Raw genomic sequence first — 22,170 nt, forward strand, 5'->3', positions numbered from 1 at the left:
TAGGAAAAATACTGAGACAGAAGTTTGAAACATCACTAAATGTTTTGAAGTTAACAATTCTTTGTAAATCTCTGATTCATACAACTTCTCCTAATATAGTAGAAGCCGTCATTGTCACTTTTAGATCTGAGGGTACCTTGGGATCTTAAATATTCTCTTTGAATAATGTGCATTTTACAAAAGCTACTTAGTAGGAGGAAAGATGATTTTATAAATCAGAATGTTTGTCTGTGGGTATTGTTATTAGTACTGCAGTAGAGCCCAAAAAGTGCTAGGTAATGTACAAATCTAGGAAGAGACAGTCCCTGCCCCAAGTAGTTTATAATTTTGACACCAATTTAGCAGGGCATTTGAGCACATGGGTAAACTTAAGCATCTGAGAAATCCCACTGATATTAATGGAATGACTCATGAGCTTAAGGTTCCACATGTTAAGTATTTTCCTGAACTGGGACCCTAATTAGTGTGTATATTCTTTTGGATGATGTTAAGGCTGTTTTAACTGCCCCACTGGAGGGATAAAGATGATCTGCTTAGGGATATACAGATATTTTCGAAGGTTCTCTTTCAAGATTTCTTCCTGAACTGCACTTAACTTCTATGGATTTTAACTGCTTTAGACCATAAGCTACATTTCCTTAGAGCACAGTAACTAAGATAATTTAGAAATTTTGGGGGAATCTTTCCCCTGTAGAGATCAAAAATGAAACATCAATAGTTATAGACTCAGATGTTTTTCCTTTGTACTAAGAATGAAATGATAGTAACACATTTTTTAATCTGATGAACTGTTTCCATATGTTCACTTAATATAAGAGATGCTTCATAAACCACAAAATCTAACAAGTCAAATATCCGAGTCAGCCTGTTAGTGCGAAACATGAAAGAAGTGTCTGATTAAAGGGTTCAATAACCTTCTATTCATTCAGCCTTGATTTCTTGAAGATGTGTAGAGAAACTGTTACTCTGAGTAAATCTGATTATACATGAGATCTACTTAGTAAGCACAAGAGTCTTGTGGCATCTTATAGACTAACAGACATATTGGAGCATAAGCTTCATGGGTGAATACCCGCTTCGTCAGATGCATGTAGTGGAAATTTCCAGAGGCAGGTATAAATATGCAAGCAAGAATCAGGCTAGGGATAATGAGGTTAGTTCAATCAAGGAGGACGAGGCCCTCTTCTAGCAGTTGAAGTGTGAACACCAAGGGAGGAGAAACTGCATTTGTAGTTGGCTAGCCATCCACAGTCTTTGTTTAATCCTGAGCTGATGGTGTCAAATTTGCAAATGAACTGAAGCGCAGCAGTTTCTCTTTGAAGTCTGGTCCTGAAGTTTTTTTGCTGCAGGATGGGTACCTTTAAATCTGCTATTGTGTGTCCAGGGAGATTGAAGTGTTCTCCTACAGGTTTTTGTATATTGCCATTCCTAATATCTGATTTGTGTCCCTTTATCCTTCTATGTAGGGACTGTCCAGTTTGGCCAATGTACATAGCAGAGGGGCATTGCTGGCACATGATGGCGTATATTACATTGGTGGACATGCAGGTGAATGAACCGGTGATGGTATGGCTGACCTGGTTAGGTCCTGTGATGGTGTCGCTGGTTTAGATATGAGGGCAGAGTTGGCATCAAGGTTTGTTGCATGGATTGGTTCCTGAGTTAGAGTTACTATGGTGTGGTGTGTTGTTGCTAGTGAGAATATGCTTCAGGTTGGTGGGTTGTCTGTGGGCGAGGACTGGCCTGCTTCCCAAGGCCTGTGAAAGTGCGGGATCATTGTCCAGGATGGGTTGTAGATCACTGATGATGCGTTGGAGAAGTTTTAGCTGAGGACTGTATGTGATGGCCAGTGGAGTTCTGTTGGTTTCTTTCTTGGGTTTATCTCGCAGCAGGAGGCTTCTGGTACATGTCTGGCTCTGTTGATCCATTTCCTTATTTCCTCGTGCGGGTATCGTAGTTTTGAGAATGCCTGAAGATCTTGTAGGTGTTGGTCTCTGTCTGAGGGGTTGGAGCAAATGCGGTTGTACCTCAGCGCTAGGCTGTAGACAATGGATCGTGTGCTGTGTCCGGGATGGAAGCTGGACACATCCATGGTGGCTAGGATGGTGTTTTCCAGAGGCTCTCTAAATAAACATTCCACACACAGATGGAATACAAGCTGTCAGGAACAGTATCCCTGATGATGCCACAGCACAACTGGCTGCTGAGCTCTGTAACTTTATCCTCACGCACAATTATTTCAAATTTGGTGACAATATATACCTCCAGACTAGTGGTACCACTGTGGGCACCCGCATGGCCCCACAATATGCCAACATTTTTATGGCTGATCTAGACTAACACGGCTACCCCTCTGATACTTAGAAAGCACAGAAAATCCTGGACTAAGGCTTTCACAGACATTCGCTCAGGTACACATGACCAGTGCAATACTTTCCCCCCACTCCACAGTAAGCCCCCATTTGGAACTCTATAGCTGCAGAGGACAGTTGAGCAGCGGGTCCTCTGCAACGCTTGTGAATGGCAGTAGCTGTTCATAGGTTGCCACAGAGAGCTGCAGTGGGGTGGAGCAATTGGGATCCCCAACAATGCAGAGGAGCTAGAGCCTCAACTGCTCTACATGCTGAAGTAGCACCACAGGGAGAAGGCTGCACTGTAGCATCTCGTCAAACCCTTAGGTTGGTGTGTGGGTTTCATCATCCCAACACCTGTCCATTCAACTGTATAACACCATTTTACTTGGCCTTTACCCAGGTGAAATGAATTTCTTGCAGACTACAGAGAAGCCAGTGTGTAGGTCACTAGTTAACCTTCTCTTCCCATTTGTGTATGGATAGATAGGAGGGTTAGAGTGAGGTGGTGCACCTACAAGGGTGGCATACTTAGAAATATTAATGTCTTTGTAAATGAGTACAGGGTGTTTTGAAATTATTTGTGTGCTTAGTTCCAAAACTGACAAAACATTCAAGTTTGCAGTGTTGCTGTAGCCACGCTGGCCCCACGATAAGAGAGAGACTAGGTAGGGGAGGTGAGGTCCAATAAAAGATATTACCTCACAAAACATGCAAGCACATTTACTATAGCCCTGTAGCTAAATCCTGTATGCACCCAACACTCCCACTGAAGTCAATGCACAGGGGATGCACGATCAGGCACCATGACAGTTGCTTATTAATAGTTCTTTATGAGATAGCATATAGAGCAGTTAATCAGTAGATTATGCAGAAACTGTGGAGAAGAAATTTCAAGTGAATAGATTTTACTTATTTGCTAAGAGTGAAAACTTCCAATACTATAATTTTTTAAAAATTCTATTGATAGGATGCCAAGTACAAAGCAACTTAATCAGTAAAAACAAGAGCTGGGTCTGAACCAGAACAAGAAAATTTAAAAATTCTTTAAAAATAAGTAAGGGCCTTCGTTTTCAGTTTTTACCCATTTTACCTCCAAAATTCCCAAGTTTTAAAAAAGCCATTATTCTGATTTTACTGATTTCACTGGAATTTTGGAAATGCCGGAATTCCCCAGACGGAGAGGTGGTGGCTTGGTAACCTGGTCCGTCAGCTGCCGCTATCCCTAGATACAAGGGAAAGTCATTGATGAGACTTAAGATGACTGAAGTCCAGTTCATGCTCTACAGGTATTTTCACATGTGACAGGTGGTTGCCTGGAGAGAGCACAACTGCGGATGGGGATGTTCTACCTTTCCTTCCCCCTCTGCCATTTCTCAGACTCTTGAGCAAGGCAATTCTCTTCAAAATGGACTGAGGCTTGATGTATGATGGATGCCATTGCAGTCTATTGCCAGACAGCTCTTCCCAATTTGTGGGGTCAATGCCTCCCTTCTTAAGATATACTTTCAGCATTGTAGCATTTCCTCTGTCCCCTGCAGGTCCTACCATCATGACTAAGTTGAGAAAAGAGGAGTTGCTTCAGAAGAGGAGTACCAGCCATCCACACACAATGACTAGCCCAGCAAAGTTGATGTTTCATAATCTTCACCTCAACACTGGTGATGTGAGCTTCAGAGAGACCGCTGGCATTGGCATGACAGTCTTCCCATCCGATATGGAGAATATTTCTAAGGTAGCACAGTTTGAACCACTTCAGACACTTAAGATGGCTGCGGTAGGTCACCCATATCTCGCACTCATAAAGAAGAGTCGGGATGACTACTACACTGTGGACAAGAATCTTAGTTTCCATCCGCAGATCTCTGTCAATAAAGACATGATGGAGCTACTTTCCAAAGGATACTCTGGCACAATGGATCCTATATTCAATCTCCAAGGTAAAGGTACTGGCTCAACAATTTGTGGGAGAAGGGGGCCAACTTGTGCTGGGACAGACCGTTAGAGCACCCTTATTCTTCCCAATGTTGAGGGAAAGTCCCAGCTTTGATAGGCGCCTGAGAAGAGATCTAGGGTGGATTGCAAGTCAGCCTCAGTGTGCGTGAGGATATCATGGTCATCAGCATACTGAACGTTGGTAATAACAGTCCTGGTGACTTTAGTTGTAGAATGAAGACACTACAGGTTGAAGAGCTAGCCATCCATGTGATACTCAATCCCAATTCCAGAAGAAAAGCAGTCACAAATAAGAATCAAAATTAATGCAAGACAGATGGAAAGAAGGGTTAAGGCAATAACACAGCCCTACTTAACACCAGTACAGAGAGTGAATGGGTCCATCTCCAAGCCATTACAGAAGACAGTGGCGGTCATTCCATCATGAGGCAGCCCGAGAACACGCTTCATCAGGGTGCTGGAACAATTTGTATAGGGAGGGTGCTGATAACACAGGTTCTCATGCCATGCTCATCAGATACCTAACATCTGTCCTATGGGCCTGCATCTATATTAGGAGGACCCAGAATAGAAATCCAAACACCCTTACAATTTGGGAGTTTTCAGACTCAGATATATGTCCAAACTTTGAGTCAGGTTAAGGCAGCAGCAAATTATCCCCCTCTCCTACCTGGAGCCAGGGGGAAATAGGGAAGGAATTGTGCCTCAGTGCGGTCACTCAAAGGCACACTGCCTCCTGGGCCTACTCCTAGGTGCTCAGGACTGTGCCCCAGACACAATTGAGCACTCAGTGACTTGGGCTCATCTTTACTGTATAAAATAGAGGCTGTTATTCTTTTTTTTATTGTAAATGTTAACCATTTATTGTATTGCATTTGTTCTTACAGCTTATATTGACCTCAGCTATTTAAAATGCAGCTGTGTGCCACATGCAGAATAGCGCTTCTTTGGGTAACTGGTATAACTGACACAACATGCATAGAGAGACAAGCTGGGTGAGGTAATGTCTTTTATTGGACCAACCAAAGTGCATAGAGGGGCTAGCCACATTTTAAAGGATTTTGATGACTGAATGTAATTTCTGGCCCAATTCAGTAATCAATGTGTGTGTGTGTGGGGGTGGGTGGTGTAAAAAAGGATATATGATACAGGCTGAGTAATTTATTAGTGCACAACCCACTAATTGAGTTTATGCTCAAGCAAAACCAATTACCAAAAGGTACAGTGTGTGATTCAGCACCATGTTTACAAAGTTACATACATTTTTTTTTATTCCTTCTCAATTTTTAAGGGATGAACTCTATTACTCGTAAGAAGAAGAGGCTGATTATGTTGGCTGCTACGAAACACATAAAGCAAGCGTCTCCTCAGTCATTTCCCTACATGCTTACTGGAAACATCAGTCATGCTTCAGTACGAGGTACCTCCCCAGCACTCCTGCTAAAGCGCTGGTTATGTACCACCAATAAATAGTTACTGAGGTATGGACAGAAAAATGATGTGACCGTTTAAGTCTGGGATCTCTGGGCCTTTGACTACTACAGAGAGCCCTGGCCTTCCCTGCTAGAGCTGTTAATCTCCGTTTCCTAGAGAGCTGTAAGGGATTCTATTTCCAGGGTAGAATTTTCAAAGGAGACAAAAGAAGTTGGGATCAGGAGAAGAGCCCCTTTGCGCTAGCTGTACCACAAATATGGCCCCTGACTCAAAGAGCTTCTAATCTAACAAGATTAGCAACAACTGAAAGGAGAAGGTAATGATCATCATAGGTGCTGGAACAATTTGTATAGTGGGGGTGCTGAAAGCCACACAACCAAACTGTTAACCCTGTATATAATGGAAACCATTTCAAGCCAGGGGGTGCTGCCACACCGCCAACACCCGTAGTTCCAGCACCTATGCCGATTATATACAGATACTTTTATACAAGATGTGCATACAGATTTATTTAGCTTTGTAATTAAACAAACGTCGACTTTGCCCAACTGCCCCTCAGCCAAGCTACCGAAGATTGTCTGAGTTCTGCCAGGGCCGTGGCAGAAACGGACCTTAGCTCTAGTTGAGGCAGTTTAAAATTTTCCAGACTTTCTTGGACATCTGACAAAATAAACAGACTGGGCTTAAATGATAACAACATTACTGGAGGCATATAAATAACATTAGCAAACACTAATACATATTTTAGCAGTGCCAAAAAAACCTGCCACCACCATTTGGCAAGAAGTTTACAAATGTTCGAAAATGTATTGTAACAAAAACTGAAACCAGACTGCAGTTTTTTCCCTAAAATAAACTGATCCGCTGTGTCTGTTAGGGTGACCAGATGTCCCGATAAAATCAGGACAGTCCCAATATTTAGTTGTTTGTCCCGCATCCTGACCGATGTACGGTTGGGACGCCATTTGTCCTGATATTTTGCTTCGGCGGCACTCCGGCTTTTTTTTTTTTTTTGCTTGGGGTGGCAAAAAATCTAGAGCCGGCCCTGGTGGGGAGGGGGTGAGCCTGTTACTGTCCCCCCAGGTGTCCCGATATTTTGTTCTTGTCATCTGGTCACTCTAGTGTCTGTTGATAGCTGAAAGAGTTATTAGGTGCTGGAAGGGCAAAAAGGTCCATCTGTTTAAGAATTTATTAGAGACATCAGACAATTTTTGTGTCATTTTTAGAAGAGAGGACTGGTTGGATAATTTTATTTTCTTTTTTAAAAAATACACTTAAAAATATGAAAATGGGATGTGACAGATTGCCATGGTACATGTATGCACAGGAAGAAAGTAAGACAAAAATAAGGAAGTGATCTAAAGCAGTTCAGTGGTACTTTCCTAGATATTAACATGCGCAAATTAAAACCTGGATCCTTCAAATAGTTCTGCACGTGTTTAACTTCATGCACACGAGTACACTCTATGGCCAAATTCTGCAGCAGTTCAGTGATGCTGAGGGGGCAGAATCTGGACATGAATGACCACCGGAGAATCCCACATGCAGAAGGGAGCTTTTTGCTGAAGTAAAGCCAACAAAACTGGCAGAGCTGGTTTCTGTGCCAGCCATTTCCTGCTCCCTATTTAAGGAACCATGCTGAAGAAAAATGTGGGCATGCCAGGGGGAAGCAAAGATCCAAAGTTGAATAAAGAGTCCTTAGTGCACATGAGAACGAGGCTCTTTACATTTCCAGGGCAACAGAGTTTACCTGATTTCTTGTTATGAGTCAGAGTCATGGACTTTAAGGTCAGAAGGCACCATTATGATCGTCTAGTCTGACCTCCTGCACAATGCAGGCCACAGAATCTCACCCACCCACTCCTGTAATAAACCCCTAACCTATGTCTGAGCTATTGAAGTCCTCAAATCATGGTTTAAAGACTTCAAGGTGCAGAGAATCCTCCAGCAAGTGACCTGTGCCCACGCTGCCGAGGAAGGCGAAAAACCCCCAGGGCCTCTGTCAATCTGCCCTGCAGGAAAATTCCTTCCCGACCCCAAATATGGCCATCAGCTAAACCCTGAGCATGTGGGCAAGACTCACCAGCCAGACACCCAGGAAAGAATTCTCTGTAGTAACTCAGATCCCACCCCATCTAACATCCCATCACAGGCCATTGGGCATATTTACGGCTAATACTCAAAGATCAATTAATTGTCAAAATTAGGCTATCCCACCATACCATCCCCCCCATAAACTTATCAAGCTTAGTCTTGAAGCCAGATGTGTCTTTTGCCCCCACTGCTCCCCTTGGAAGGCTATTCCAGAACTTCACTCCTTTGATGGTTAGAAACCTTTGCCTAATTTCAAGTCTAAACTCCCTGATGGCCAGTTTATATCCATTTGTTCTTGTGTCCACATTAGTACTGAGCTTAAATAATTTCTCCCCCTCCCTGGTATTTATCCCTCTGATATAGGTAGAGAGAGCAATCATACCTACCCTCAGCCTTCTTTTGGTTAGGCTAAACAAGCCAAGCTCTGAAACCTTTCATAAGACAGGTTTTCCATTCCTCGGATCATATACATTTAATTTTTTTAAGTTGTAAACATCAGTAAAACAATCTTTTAAAAATAATATAGGTGAACAATTAATTTTCAAAATCACAACATAAAGAAATTATACATTTTAATGATCTAAGTTTTCAATGTAACTAGTTATTTTTGGATGCCCTGAAAGGGGCTTGATACCTATAACCTGGGCATCATCTTTGACTCAGCCCTCTCTTTAACTCCTCACATCCAGGCTGTCTAAATCTTTCTGATTCTTTCTGCCTCACATCTCTAAGATATGACCTTTCCTTTCCATCCATCCAGCTAAAACTCTCATCCAGTCTCATTATCTTACATTTTGATTACTATCCTTTCTCTGGCCTTAACATATGCAATCTTGCCCCACAGATATCACTCAAAGTGCAAAGATCACTATCCTAGCCTGTTGCTTTGACCTTGGCACCCCTCTTTTTGCATCCCTCCACTGTTTCACCTTCTCTTTTGCATGAAATATAAGCTGCTTGTCTTCACTTGCAAGGCCTTTCATAGTCTATCCCCGTACTGCCTATGATCTCTCATTCGTTACGGAGATGTTGATTCCTGCGTCCTATCAGCTAAAGATACCAGCCTCCACTGCCCATTTGTTAAATTTTCAAAGAAGCGTCTTTGTGCTTTCTCCCATGCTGCCCCTCACGCTTGGGAGGAGCTCCCCATAAACGTTCACAAAGCTACTGCATTGTCCTCCTTCAAACCTTCTTCAAAACTCTACTATGCCATGATGCCTACAAAAGAACTTAACAGACAGGCAGCTGGTGTGTGGAGACTACAGCCTATCACAGTTTCATTGTTTCCTTCTGCTCTCCCTGTCTGCATCCACCTGTTATCCCTTGTCTTATACTTTGACTATAAGGTCAGGGACCATCTTTTTTGTTACGTGTTTATAGAAAGCCTAACACAATGCGGTCCTGGTGCATGACAGGAACTCCTAGGTGTTATGGTAATGCAAATAATAAATAAATACATAAATAAATATTAATTTTATTAATTTATTTATTATTAATAATACATTAAAAGTAACCCATTATTTTAATTCTACTTATAACTGCACTTAAATGTGAATTATGGCACTATTTTAGTCAGCAAAATAATATTTTTTTAAATTAGCAATTTTAATTTTTTTTATTTTGTTTTTGTAGGATAGCCATTGCAGGTAGGGTGGCCAGACAGCAAGTGTGAAAAATCGGGACAGCGGGGGGATAACCACCTATATAAGACAAAGCCCCAAATATTGGGATTGTCCCTATAAAACTGGGACATCTGGTTACCCTAATTGTAGGTGGTCATTTTAGAATCACAAGAAGACATTTCAGGGCTTGTGTTATGTTGGAAATCCCCATGTCTCAGGCAGATGCAAAACTCTCTTAAGTTTTGTCCGCAATGCTCCATCCAAGTCATTGCACTATCCCAACAGACCACTCATCCAGTTACCTTTGTTTGTTTAAGATAATGAAATAAAGGAAGCTTACCTTACTCCCCTGATAGAAGCAGCACTGAAGTTCCATTCATAAATACCTTTCTGTAACATACAGAAAACATGTAAAGATAAAACATAATAATAAAGTTCCCCTTAATATAAAAGATCCAACATGTATTATCTTTTACCCTGTAAATGAAGAGGCTGAAAGATTTAGGAATGTTACTCAAAATATTAGCATTTTACACTGTAGCAATTATTCTTCGTGGCATCTTAGCATAATGCCAATAGCATCTTTAAACAATCTTTGCCGAATAGAAATACTGCTCTGGAGCACATTTTAGTAACTAGAACAATAAAGCCAAGAAACATTTCTTGCTGAGAGACAAGATTTAGAATGAAGCCTTGGTGCCAACCATAGTCACAACCAAATGAATTCCCAAAGACAAAAGAGACATGAAGTTGAACAGCTTATGACACCTGTCAAGAATAGCAAGAAATAAAGAAGGGAGACACATTACCAGAGTTGCTGCATTTTGTACAGTGAATTGTAAAGGAGGCTGAGCCAACAGCACTTGATAATCTATAACACCATTTCCCAGATCAATTTCCCCCTCCTCCGTATCATCTTAATCCATCTTTCTTTTCTGTTCACATTTTATTACAGGTGGCTATGTTAATATAAAATACCATAATATAATGTACCAAATACACACAACTGTATTTTCTTTAGACCTACATCAAACCTCAAATAATTTAAAAAATTCATTTAAAAGTAACCTGCAGTTGTAAAGTAGCAAATTTGAACTAGCTATGAATGATGTGAGAATGTCCTCATATTAAATGAGTTATTGGGTAAACTGTATCACAGGGACTCATTTATTCCTTAGCACATTGCCACACAATGGGACTAAAGCTGCCAGGTGTTACCTCTACATAAATGTTCATAAAAACTTTCGATAATAGATTATTTTGCCAGTTTATGAAATGCATCTAAATCGCCAAAACTTTTCTGCTCAGACCTAGTTTAATAGCTAAAAATGAATGCTCAATGTAGAAGGAGTAGAAATGTCTCAGTATCATGGAAAGGTACTGAGTGATTTGACAAACCTTGAGAAGGCAATGTTTGATTGGAATAACGGGGAAGGAGGATATTCAAATATGGTCAGCCTTGCTTGATACAATGCCAATTGTGCTACAAATTGCTCCTAAACACAGGCTCAGCTCACACTGTGGAATGGAGCATTTAAAGTACCGTATATACTTGTTCGTAATCCGAATTTTTTTAGTAAAAGAGGGAAGCATCAGAGAAGGGGGTCGGCTTATGAATGGGTATAGAGAGAGGGAGAGGTGGGACACAGCTTCCCGCACCACCCCCAACAGAGGGGTCAAGGAGAGGCAGCACAGCCAAAGCCAGAAGGGAAGAGGCGGGGCCAGAGTCTCTCTGCTTCTGGACACGCTGCTCTCCCCACAGCCTCCGAAGCAGCTGCAGCTCTGGGGCTGACAGGCTGGGGCCGTGCCACTCAGCCTGCTGGAGCAGCTCCAGCCAGGCCAGAGACATCCTCCTCTGGCGCACACCAAGTAAGGTGGGAAGGGAAGAGATGGGAAGGGGAGAGTGTGGGGGTCCCGGGCTAGAGGTGGGGAGGGGTTACACATGGAGGCGTCATGTGGGGAGGTCCTGGGTTGGGGGGGGTCATGTGGGGGGTGGTCACAGAGGTTACTCCCCTGACCCCCAGCTTCTCCCCGCCAAAAAAATTCCCCACCAGTTGCTCTCCTGGCCCGTCAGGGTAAGCCGCTGGCAGGCTAGGACATTTTGTTTACTTAGGTTTACTTCCGTGCCTGCGGACGCTTGAGGTAAACCAACCGTCCTGGCCCCACAGCGGCTTATCCTGATGGGCTAGGAGCCGAAATTTGCCAATCCCTGAATGATAGGGTCGGCTTATGAATGGGTCATAAAAATTTGCCATTTTTACTTATCCATCTTGGGGGGGTCAGCTTATAAACGAACCGGTTTATGATCTAATATATACAGTAATTTAGAGATTCTTAGCTGAATTCTAAGGCTTTAAACTTTTAAGAGATACCTGAAATACTTTGTTTTGACTGACCTTCTGCTCAAGATCTCCTGCCTTCTGGCTGGCTACCTGTTCATAGGTTCCCAGGCCAGAAGGGACCATCTGTCTGACCTCCTGTATAACACAGGTCATAAAATTTCCCCAAAATAATTCCTAGAGCATACCTTTTAGAAAAAAGATCTGATCTAGATTTAAAAATTGTCAGTGATGGGAGAGTCCACCATGACCCTTGGTAAATCCTTCCAATGGTTAGTTATTCTCACTGTTAAAAATATCACCTTATTTCCTGTCTGAATTTGTCTGTCTTCAACTTCCAGCTATTGGATCGTGTTATATGCTAGACTGAAGAACCCATTATTAAATATTTGTACTCAGACAGTGATCAAGTCACCTCTTAACCTTCTCTTTGTTAAGCTAAATATATTGAGTTTCTTGAATCTATCAGTACAAGGCATGTTTTTTTAATCCGTTAATCATTCTCCTGGCTCTTCTCTGAGCTTTCTTCAATTTATCAACATCCTTCTTGAATTGTGGACACCAAAACTAGACACACTATTCCAGCAATGGTCATACCAGTGCCAAATACAGAGGTAAAATAACATTTCTACTCCTACATGAGATTTCCCTGCTTATGCATCCACAGATTGCATTAGCCCTTTTGACCATAGTGTTACACTGGGAGGTCATATGCAACTGATTATCCACTACAAAAGCCAAATCTTTTTCAGAGGCACTGCTTCCCAGGATAAGAGTCCCCCCTCACATTAGTATAGCCTACATTCTTTGTTCCTAGATGTATACATTTACATTAGGCCTTATTAAAACACATATTGTTTGCTGGAGCTCAGCTTACCAAGTGATCCAGATCACTCTGTATCAGTGACCTCTCCTTTTCATTATTTGCCACTCCCCCAGTCTGTGTCATCTGAAAAGTTTATCAGTGATGATTTTATGTTTTCTTCCAAGTCATTAATAAAAAGGTTAAATAGCTTAGGGCCAACAACTGATTCCTGAGGGACCCTACCAGAAACACACCCATTCAATGATGAGTCCTCATTTACCATTACGTTTTGAGACCTAGCAGATGGCCAGATTTAATCTACGGAATGTGCGCCCTACTAATTTTAGATCATTCTAGTTTTCTAAACTAGCCTTTGCTGTCTAATATTGCACCTTCCCCCCCCCATGCTAGTTGACGAAGAGCCAACATGGGCATTTTCTTTACCTACAGGAGGGAACAGAGCAAAGGGATGGGGATTCTTGCCACATTAGGTCTCCTGGCCCCCCTATATGAGGAAAAAGTACCACCTGAACCTCTGCTTCCCCTATCCCCCAGCAATAGCGGGGAGTATCCCAGCAACCTCAGCTGCCCCTCTCCCCATATCCACCTCCCAATTGCCCCTGAATGCCTTCCAGCTATGGGTCCTCACCCCATTTTTTACCCATGAATACTCCAAAATAAACATTCAGGAAGGGTGAAAGGATTAAAAAAGCATGAGAAGCCCAAGTCATATGTTATAGCTTTGCAGTTTATGAAAGAGTAATCTCTCACAGATTCATACAACCTCTTTCATTTACCACATCATTTTCTCAGGCTGCTGAATTACAGAAAAGCTGTGTTGCTCATGATTCTGCCAACTTCTAAACAACCTGAGTAAACATATCAGGGTGGTATCCAACTCCAGCATCTGTTCTTTGGTTAGTAAAAAAAATCACAAATTGGATTCAGAAGCCAACATGAAATCGAGGCAGCTTGGCTACTGCCTTTCCTACTGACAAATAGGACTGTGGCACTTCTTTAAAACCTATCAGAAAACAAATTGGTACATTCAGGGGAATGGTACATGTGTTTATAGCAGAAACAAAGCATATCTACCACCTGACTTTTATAAGAACTTTCCCATTCATTTCTTTAAGTTTTGCAAGTTTCATCATTTAATTAAAACTGAGTTAAGCAGAAAATACTCACTGGAAAATGGCTGTGGAAAAGGAAGAGGGCAATTTATTTATACTGGGCCAGATTGTGAGACTCTTTCTTGCCATGTAGTTACCAGTTGCAAATTGAGAAGTTGAGTTCCATTCACATTTAAAGCAAATATTAAACCTCTTATGTCTGAAAAATAAACCATACACTCCTTAAACTTACACACTTATTCTTTGAGTACAGAATGAATTTTCTGAGAATTTACCAGTAAATCTATTAACTCGTGAGTTAAAAATTAATTAAATCCTTTAAATCCTGGGTCCTTTAAGAAATTGAGCATGTGTTAGTCTTTTGTCCCAAATAATCTCAATAATGGAATCACACAGACTCTTCAAATTTCTCATATAGAGGGAAAAAATCTTTAAAAATCAGTTTCATTTTATCTGTGGCCGAAACACTAAGCACTGTTTCTTAATCATAATCTAATGGTTATTGCATGATGTCACTACAGGGCAGAGTTAAGGTTGTTTGTGCACCCTAATTGTACATTTCCATTCCTAACATGACTAAATTTCTTTTAAGTACAGCCTTCATTCTGAATTTCCTGGGTTTGTAATGCCTAGTCATTGGACAATTACAACATACTTGCAATGTTATTTATCTTTAACTTACTGATACTCCCAGTCTTCCCTTATCCTAGATTTTTGTCTTGAAATATTTATAGGCAGCTCCACTGACTGAAGTGAATCTAATTAATTGCTCACTGATGGGAGTAAGGAGCTCATATTTTGACCTACAATTACATGAATTAATCTTCTGACAGATTTCAGAGGGGTAGCCGTGTTACTCTGTATCAGCAAAAACTATGGGGAATCCTTTTGGCACCTTAGAGACTAACAAACGTATTTGGGCATAAGCTTTCATGGGCTATAACCCACTTCATCAGATGCATGGAGTGGAAAATACAGTAGGCAGGTATAAATACACAGAACATGAAAAGATGGTAGTTGCTTTACCAAGTGGGGGGTCAGTGCTAATGAGGCCAACTCAGTTAGGGTGGATGTGGCCCACTTCCAACAGTTGACAAGAAGGGGTGAATATCAACAGAGGGAAAATTATTTTTTGTAGTGACCCAGCCACGCTCAGTCTTTATTCATGCCTAATTTGATGGTGTCACGTTTGCAAATTAATTCCAGTTCTGCAGTTTCTCATTGAAGTCTGTTTTTGAAGTTTTTTTGTTGAAAAATGGTGACTTTTAAGTCGGTTATTGAGTGTCCAGGGAGATTGAAGTGCTCTTCTACCTGTTTTTGAATGTTACAATTCTTGATGTCTGATTTGTGTCCATTTGTTCATTTGCATAGAGACTGTCCAGTTTGTCCAATGTACATGGCAGAGGGGCATTGCTGGCACATGATGGCATATAGCACATCGGTAGACGTGCAAGTGAACAAGCCCCTGATGGTGTGGCTGATGTGGTTAGGTCCTATGATGGTGTCCTTTGAACAGATATGCAGACAGAATTGGCAATGCGGTTTGTTGCAGGGATTGGTTCCTGGGTTAGTGTTTCTGTTGTGTGGTGTGTAGTTGCTGGTGAGTATTTGCTTCAGGTTGACACAAAAGCTTATGCCCAAATACATTTGTGAGTCTCTAAGGTGCCACAAGGACTCCTCATTGTTTTTATTCCGAGTACGGGAGGAAAGAGAGAGACTGAGGTTCATGAAAGTTTAAAAAGATATCTAGAGAAATTAAGAAATGTTGACCACATGGCTATGAAGAAATTTTATCCAGTAATGAATGATGCACATTCAGTTAGTATTACACTACAGAATCTTTGAGCAAGGACGAGAGGATTTGGGGAGTTCAGAGTAATAATCATGCTTCATATTTATGGTATGAGAGATAAGCCACCAAACAGAGAGAAGTGGATTGTTTGGGAGTGAATTATTAAGCATCATGCATTTATGGGTAGTGAGATAATTCCAAATATGAAATAGCCTCTAGCAATCTTCCAGAGCAAATGTTTTATGGTATCAGGGTTTCTTCTGCAGCACTAACATGACAACATTTGCGATGTGTGGCAAATATATTTTGGTTTGTGTCCAACAGCTAAGGCAATGTATGTATGTGTTTGATAGTCTGAGGCTATCATGAATGATGCTGATCAAAGCTGAACACATATAAACAGGAATTCATTGATCTGGACACAGTTTAGCCTGCATTTCAATTTGTCTTCTGAATGTCCTATTACTGCCATTACCTACACGCTTTTCCCCACAGTCCATTTTCCCCAGAAAAAGCCCAAGTGCTGTTGCTCATTGTGTTCCACGTACATTGTTCAAAGAAGGTGGAGTAGAAATAGAAAATAGCGAGAAAGGAGCATGTCAAATATTTCTATTGTAAGTGTAAAAGGCACAAGACAGACTGATTCCAGGAAACAATTCCCCTCTATCGTACCCTGCAACTGAAGAAAAGTCATTAGAAAAGAAATAATGACGACTGTGCTGGTTCTTGGGAGCTGAGAAACCATATGTAACATTTTTATGGTTCCACAACTCCCTGAACCTACTCATTCCCTATGCCTCCTTCTTCTCCTCTCCCTTTTCCACTTCTCCCAGGCTCCTGTCTTTCTTGCTGCTTCCAAAACTTCCTGGCTGCTCCAACCCCCATCACTCTACTGTTTCCTTCCTGGACGCAGTAATTCCTCCATCTATGCCACACTTCACTCCATGTCTCCAAAGCTCCCTTCAGACTCACTCTCCTTCCAAATATCTTTGCCTTAACCACACCTCCGCTTCCAAGTTTCCATCTTTAACCACGTTTTCTCAGCTTCTCAGTCTCCTAAACATCTATTTTCTTTGATCAATTTCCTCTTTAAGTTCCTGACTTCCTGCACAACTACTCAAAACAATGATCTTTATTTCCTCTGCCATCTTATTTATAGTGTCTCCACCAGGCTACAATATAAACCAGTGAGTGCTAGCTAGGGGCATTTTTTATACTCTCAGTGCATTACTGAGGGTCCAGTACTCAAAGATGACACAGGTAAGCCATTCTGGTGAAACTGTCTAATTTGAAAGAACCACATCTTTCAAAAGTTCAAATTCTTTTAAGCGCATTTCAAAACTACAACATGGATTTGGGTAACACCAGAGGAAAAAACCAGAGGAAAGTTCCATTTGTACAAATACATTTATATTACAATGTTACTGGTGTGTCATACACACATTTTAAAAGCCAAGCTTTCAGTAATGTGCTTCTGAATCTTTGTGCACTATATACTTAAATGAAGCCTTCTGAAATAAGATTATAAATTTAACATTTTTTTAAATCATAAAAGAGATCATGGAAAACTGAAACACTGTCTGCAAAATAAGCAATTCCCAACAATATATGTAAATGAAGATATTTCTTATATGCCACAAATTTTGTGTAGTCAACTGTAAGAAGTCTTTAGTTACAGGATTTATGTCACATACACGATTCAGAGACCAATAAGATATGATTCATTATTTACATTTCTCATCCTAAAACAAGTGCAGTGGTTTACCTTGTCATCAGGTAGGACATGCCAGATAGATATGGTCTTCTCCTCCGCCTCGCTATTGATGGACAGATATGAAGGCTGGTAAATTTTTGTTGGTTCTAATATTAAAACCTGGGGGGGGAGGGCGATTAAAAGTCATTAAAAGGTTTATGAAATTTTAAAAGCACTGTGATCAATTGAAAACATGCCTGAAGTCCTAGTACATTAGGAATCACAAGGGGAAAAGATAAAACTGTGTAAAATGATCACACTAGCCTAAGGTCTGAAATTCTAGTTTAAATTTAGTTTTTCTATAATTTGCCGTTCTCCACTACACACATAATCACATGGTACTCCTGATTCAACAAGGTTCTGAGTACCTTCATTTCCTACTGCCAGGTGTTGAGCAACCTCTGTAATATGTTAGGTTTTTGGACCCATTGGAGGCAATTTGAGAATGTTTACTTTCTAGAGGGAGAAGGTCAGCTTGTGCCTTTGTTTGCAGTTTGGGCTGGGAAAGGAGCAGTTGGGAAGCTCATCAGAGAGAAAGCAGAAAGTTCTTCACTCTGGAGCTAGACTGAATTGCTTTTAAGTCAGACCATTGTGAGCAGTAACTATAGAACTGAACAGAAGGGAATGGTTCCATTGGAGCTAAAAGCATCCAAGAGGCCACAAGCTAACAGCAACAGACTGTGAAACAATTCTTGGGATATGTGAGAGCAAAATTTGGAAGATTAATCCAGAAGAGACAGAATTCAGTGCAGCAAGATTTGATCTAACCTAGTATACTGTTATGCCATGCTACATCAAAAATGCTTAGCCAAAAGTAGCTGATGGTTCATCTTTAGGACCCTAGCAAATTCACAGCCATGAAAAATGCATCACAGACCATGAAATCTGGTCTCCCCCCATGAAACCTCCTTAGAGGTTTTTAAGGCCTGGCTTGACAAAGCCACGGCTGGGATAATTTAGTTGGGGTTGGTCCTGCTTTGAGCAGGAGGCTGGACTAGATTATTTTTTGCAGTGACCCAGCCACTCCCAGTCTTTATTCAGGCCCAATTTGATGGTGTCAAGTTTACAAATTAATTCCTGAGGTCTCTTCGAACCCTAATCTTCTATGATTCTATGAAATCTGGGGTTTTTTTGTGTACTTTTACCCTATAAAGATTTCATGGAGACCAGCGTTTCTCAAAATGGGGATTCCGACTCAAAAGAGGGTTGTTGGGGTGTCGCAAGGTTATTGTGGGGGAGAGGAGGTCACAGTATTGCAACCCTTACTTCTGCGCTGCCTTCAGAGCCGGGTGGCTGGAAGAGCGGCAGTTGCTGGCCAGGTGGCCAGCTCTGAAGGTAGCGCCCCACCAGCAGCAACGCAGAAGTAAGGGTGGCAATATCATACCATGCCACCCTTACTTCTGCTGCTGCTGCCTTCAGAGTTGGGTCAGGACCCCTACAGTTACAACACTGTGAAATTTCAGATTTAAATATCTGAAATCATGAAATTTACGATTTTTTAAAATCCTGTGACCATGAAATTGACCCAAATAGATTGTGAATTTGGTAGGGCCCTACCCATCTTACTTCAGGCCCTTAAAGGAAAAAGTCAGCACAGTTTAGCATTTGTAGACATTTGGTAAAGACTGGTATTATTGTCTTTTTATAGTATTCTATATTTAAATCTGATTTCCAGGAAAAAAAACTCCTCCAAAAGTCTTTAAGCCTATATTTACTGCATGTAAGGTTTTCTGTTTCAGTCTGTAAATTTAATTGGGGAAAAAGGTTACTGCATTTCCATTTATTCTGAATTGATATTATAAAATTATTCCCCCCCAGACTGTTGAAATTTATTTAAAATAGAAAGGAAATCAAGTTAGAGAACAGCATAAATTAATTCTTGTACCTAAAACACCTGCCTCCAAACCCACTTCCCACATACTTTAAGATCAGCATTTGTCAATGTTGTGTGTTTTTTTGCAAGTGATTTCTATACTTCACTTTTAAAGAAGAATTTTTAAACTACTTTTGTAAATAAATATTAAACTTACTGATTTACAGAATTTGTAAGCTGTGTCTGCAATAAAGTGATATCACAGGGCTGTGTGTGACTAGACTGGAGAAGCAAAGATAAAAGCCACAACCTTCAGCTCAGAATTCACAAACTCTGGGGCAGAGCTAGAAGAGGTCAGGGTCGGATTACCCTCTCATGTCCAGGTCTTGGAGACCATCAAGAATTCTCTTAGTTGCTTAAAAAAAATTAAAACCACCCAAATAGAAATTATTAGAAATTCCCAATGGTTCAAATTCTACACTCCATATACTTCTATAGGTGTCAATAGCAGTTGCTGGCACTCCATAGCTCTCAGCTGATTGGCAGGGTCCAGACCAGCTAGGACCAGCTCCTGGCCTGCTCCCAGACTAACTGCTACTAGGCAACCAATGAGCCCAGATGGAGCTGGCAGAGTGGCCACAACCCCTGACTGGCTGATGGTTTAGCAGCTCTTCTTATAAGCCTGGCCCCCATGGTACATCAGTGGCTGCTCAACCCCTCCACCTGCAGCTGCCCTTGTTCCAGTCCCTGTTTGCTCCCGCCCTTGTTCCCCTCCAGCTTCTGATTTCGGGCTTCGATTCCCTGGCTCTGCCTCTGGCCTATGACTCTGGTTGACCCTCCAACTCTCACATTTGGCTTCTGTCTCTCCAGTTCTGATCCTCAGTTTCGCCTCTGGCCTATGACTCATTTACCCTCCAGCTTTGGCATTCAGCTTCTGTCCCTCCAGCACTGACCCTCAGCTCATTCTTGGACTCTGCCCACCCAGTACCCAGTTATAACCAATAGGGTAAACTCTCATTTCAACCACTAGGCCTGACCGCCCACAGATCAGCTGGCTATAGTGACAAGTGTAGCTCAGGGCCAGATTTTAAAGTATGTCAACGCCTACAGATGGAAGTTAGGTGCTTTTGAAAATCCCACTAGGCACCTATCTGCGTCTTTAGGCGCCTGAATACCTATAAAAGTCTGGCCTTCAGCATCTCAGAATTGGGCCTTAAGTTTGAAAAGAAATGCATGCAGCAGAATTTTAGTATCTGTATTTTTCTACATATGTAACATCCTTGTAAAGTGTGTCATGTCTTCTTTCAGTGTCAAGTCAGAGGATAACAGATTTCTTCAGCTGCCAGTTGTGAAGTTACTTTGTATGTTCAATTGGTAGAAGCTGGTGCGTTGGTACTGAAGTCCCTAGATCCAGACCGTATTGGCAATCTGTGCTGAAGACTGTTACATAGAAGCAGCATTACAGATGCGTTTCTTCTTCTTTTCTTTTTTTTTTATAAATACCATTTATTTGTAAAGCTTTGACAAAAAATTCCATAGTGTCTTTCCATTTCTCCTCTTTTGTTGCCCTTTCTCTACTGTATGCAATGCACAATCTGTTTTGCTTGTACATGTACATTTTTCAGACTGTGAGGGAGAAGAGGCCTGTTACTGGGTGACAGTAGTATAGTCACATGAACAAGTATGGGTACAACATGTCACCTTTAAGCTGTACTGTGTTATTGACCAGATCTTCCCAATTTTAATTTTAAAGAAAATAAGAGAGTTTGGCTGAGACAGTTCTGGAAGGCAGATCCTGTTTTCAATGTTTCATTATGTCATGTGATAAGTACGAAGAAGAAAGGGATGTGGTTTCCCCTGGGTGTCTGTTACGAAGCCCAGAGTAATCTGCATATTTTCTTGCTTTAACTCCCTCCAAACCTCCCCATGTCACAACCCTTCCTTGCAGAAAAAAGACCAAATAGGATTCCCTCCAGAGCCTCGCATTGTCACTACTTACTGTCTGGAGCAGTTGCTCTTGAGCATTACACAGTGCAGTTTTCCCTGGGATTGATTGTACCACCTACACATTGTGTCCAATCCCCAGCAGCCTGCAGAGCTGTACAAAACAGCCAATTTCCACTTCTCAGGAATTTGGGTGACAACATTGGTTGCCATTTAAAAATAATAATAAAGCAGTATTTGTCAAAAGCGACCACATCAAAGTGTCTAAAATACAACTTTTCCCTGACACATAGCATACAGGAAACAGTAGTAGTGAGCATTTTTTATTGCATATATCCTGCACCCTCTAGCTGGGCATAAAGTAGCCATTCAGCATAAAGCAATTGAGCAATATATTATAGCAGGGTTCATAATTATTTTTCTAGGAAATATTTGAATGCAAGTAATGTAGCATGGTTGTGGATTACTGTCTAATACTATAAACAGTATGGTACTAGCTGTCTAGGCTCACTTATGGTCCCTAAAACAGTGCACAAGCGGACATCATTAAGTGAAATAAATTGTGAGTCAGATATGCTAAGCCTAACAATGTGTAGCTAACAACTGATAAGACAGAGAAAGAAAAACTCCTTTCCTCAATGTGTAATTTAATTGATCTGTTGCCGTTTGGCACAGACTGGAACATTATAGATAGCCTGAATTATAAAATTCTATCTTGGCTTTTCCCTTGTCATTTTCCTATAAAACAGACCAAGCACTGTCACAGAATTTAGTCAACTAAAACCACTGCACTACGCAGATCAAATATATTTCTTCTGGGAGCATGGTTTGTTGCCTGAAAAGTTCTGAACAAGTGATATTTTTATTAACCATGCTATATGACAAAAAGGAAATTAATACAATTAGAAGTTAAGTGAGAGAGTTAATAAAAAGCACACTTACTGGAAATCTAACTACAGACACATCTGTCTTTGTGGCTTCAACTAGGAAGTCCATCCAAAAGTCTACAAGTTCCTGTTTGGCAACATGTTGTTCTGGATTCAATTTCTTAAAATGCTGATATATCAAAATAGTTTCTACAATAGACTTGAGGTACCTACAAACAGCAAAGCACATACAGGCAGTAAATTTAAT

The 22,170-nt window shown here is 41.1% G+C and overlaps 1 protein-coding gene and 1 long non-coding RNA gene across 5 annotated transcripts in view; one reads left to right on the forward strand and one right to left on the reverse strand.

Annotated features, from left to right (window-relative positions):
* MAP3K5 (mitogen-activated protein kinase kinase kinase 5) overlaps window positions 1–22,170 on the reverse strand; it is a 156,527-nt gene that overhangs the window by 37,087 nt on the left and 97,270 nt on the right. For all 4 annotated transcript variants that reach the window (XM_073337411.1, XM_073337413.1, XM_073337414.1 and 1 more), the window contains 3 exons: window positions 21,979–22,132; window positions 17,292–17,399; window positions 9,798–9,847 (listed from right to left, as the gene is read on the reverse strand). In XM_073337411.1, the coding sequence (XP_073193512.1) occupies window positions 9,798–9,847; window positions 17,292–17,399; window positions 21,979–22,132 (312 nt within the window). The remainder of the gene's footprint in view (window positions 1–9,797; window positions 9,848–17,291; window positions 17,400–21,978; window positions 22,133–22,170) is intronic.
* Window positions 3,233–22,128, forward strand: LOC140909050 (uncharacterized). The gene is made up of 3 exons (XR_012158060.1): window positions 3,233–4,291; window positions 5,599–5,788; window positions 20,401–22,128. It is a non-coding gene; the product is annotated as an uncharacterized lncRNA (long non-coding RNA).

This window comes from Lepidochelys kempii, chromosome 3 (genome assembly GCF_965140265.1).
Source record: "Lepidochelys kempii isolate rLepKem1 chromosome 3, rLepKem1.hap2, whole genome shotgun sequence".
Taxonomy (NCBI): domain Eukaryota; kingdom Metazoa; phylum Chordata; order Testudines; family Cheloniidae; genus Lepidochelys; species Lepidochelys kempii.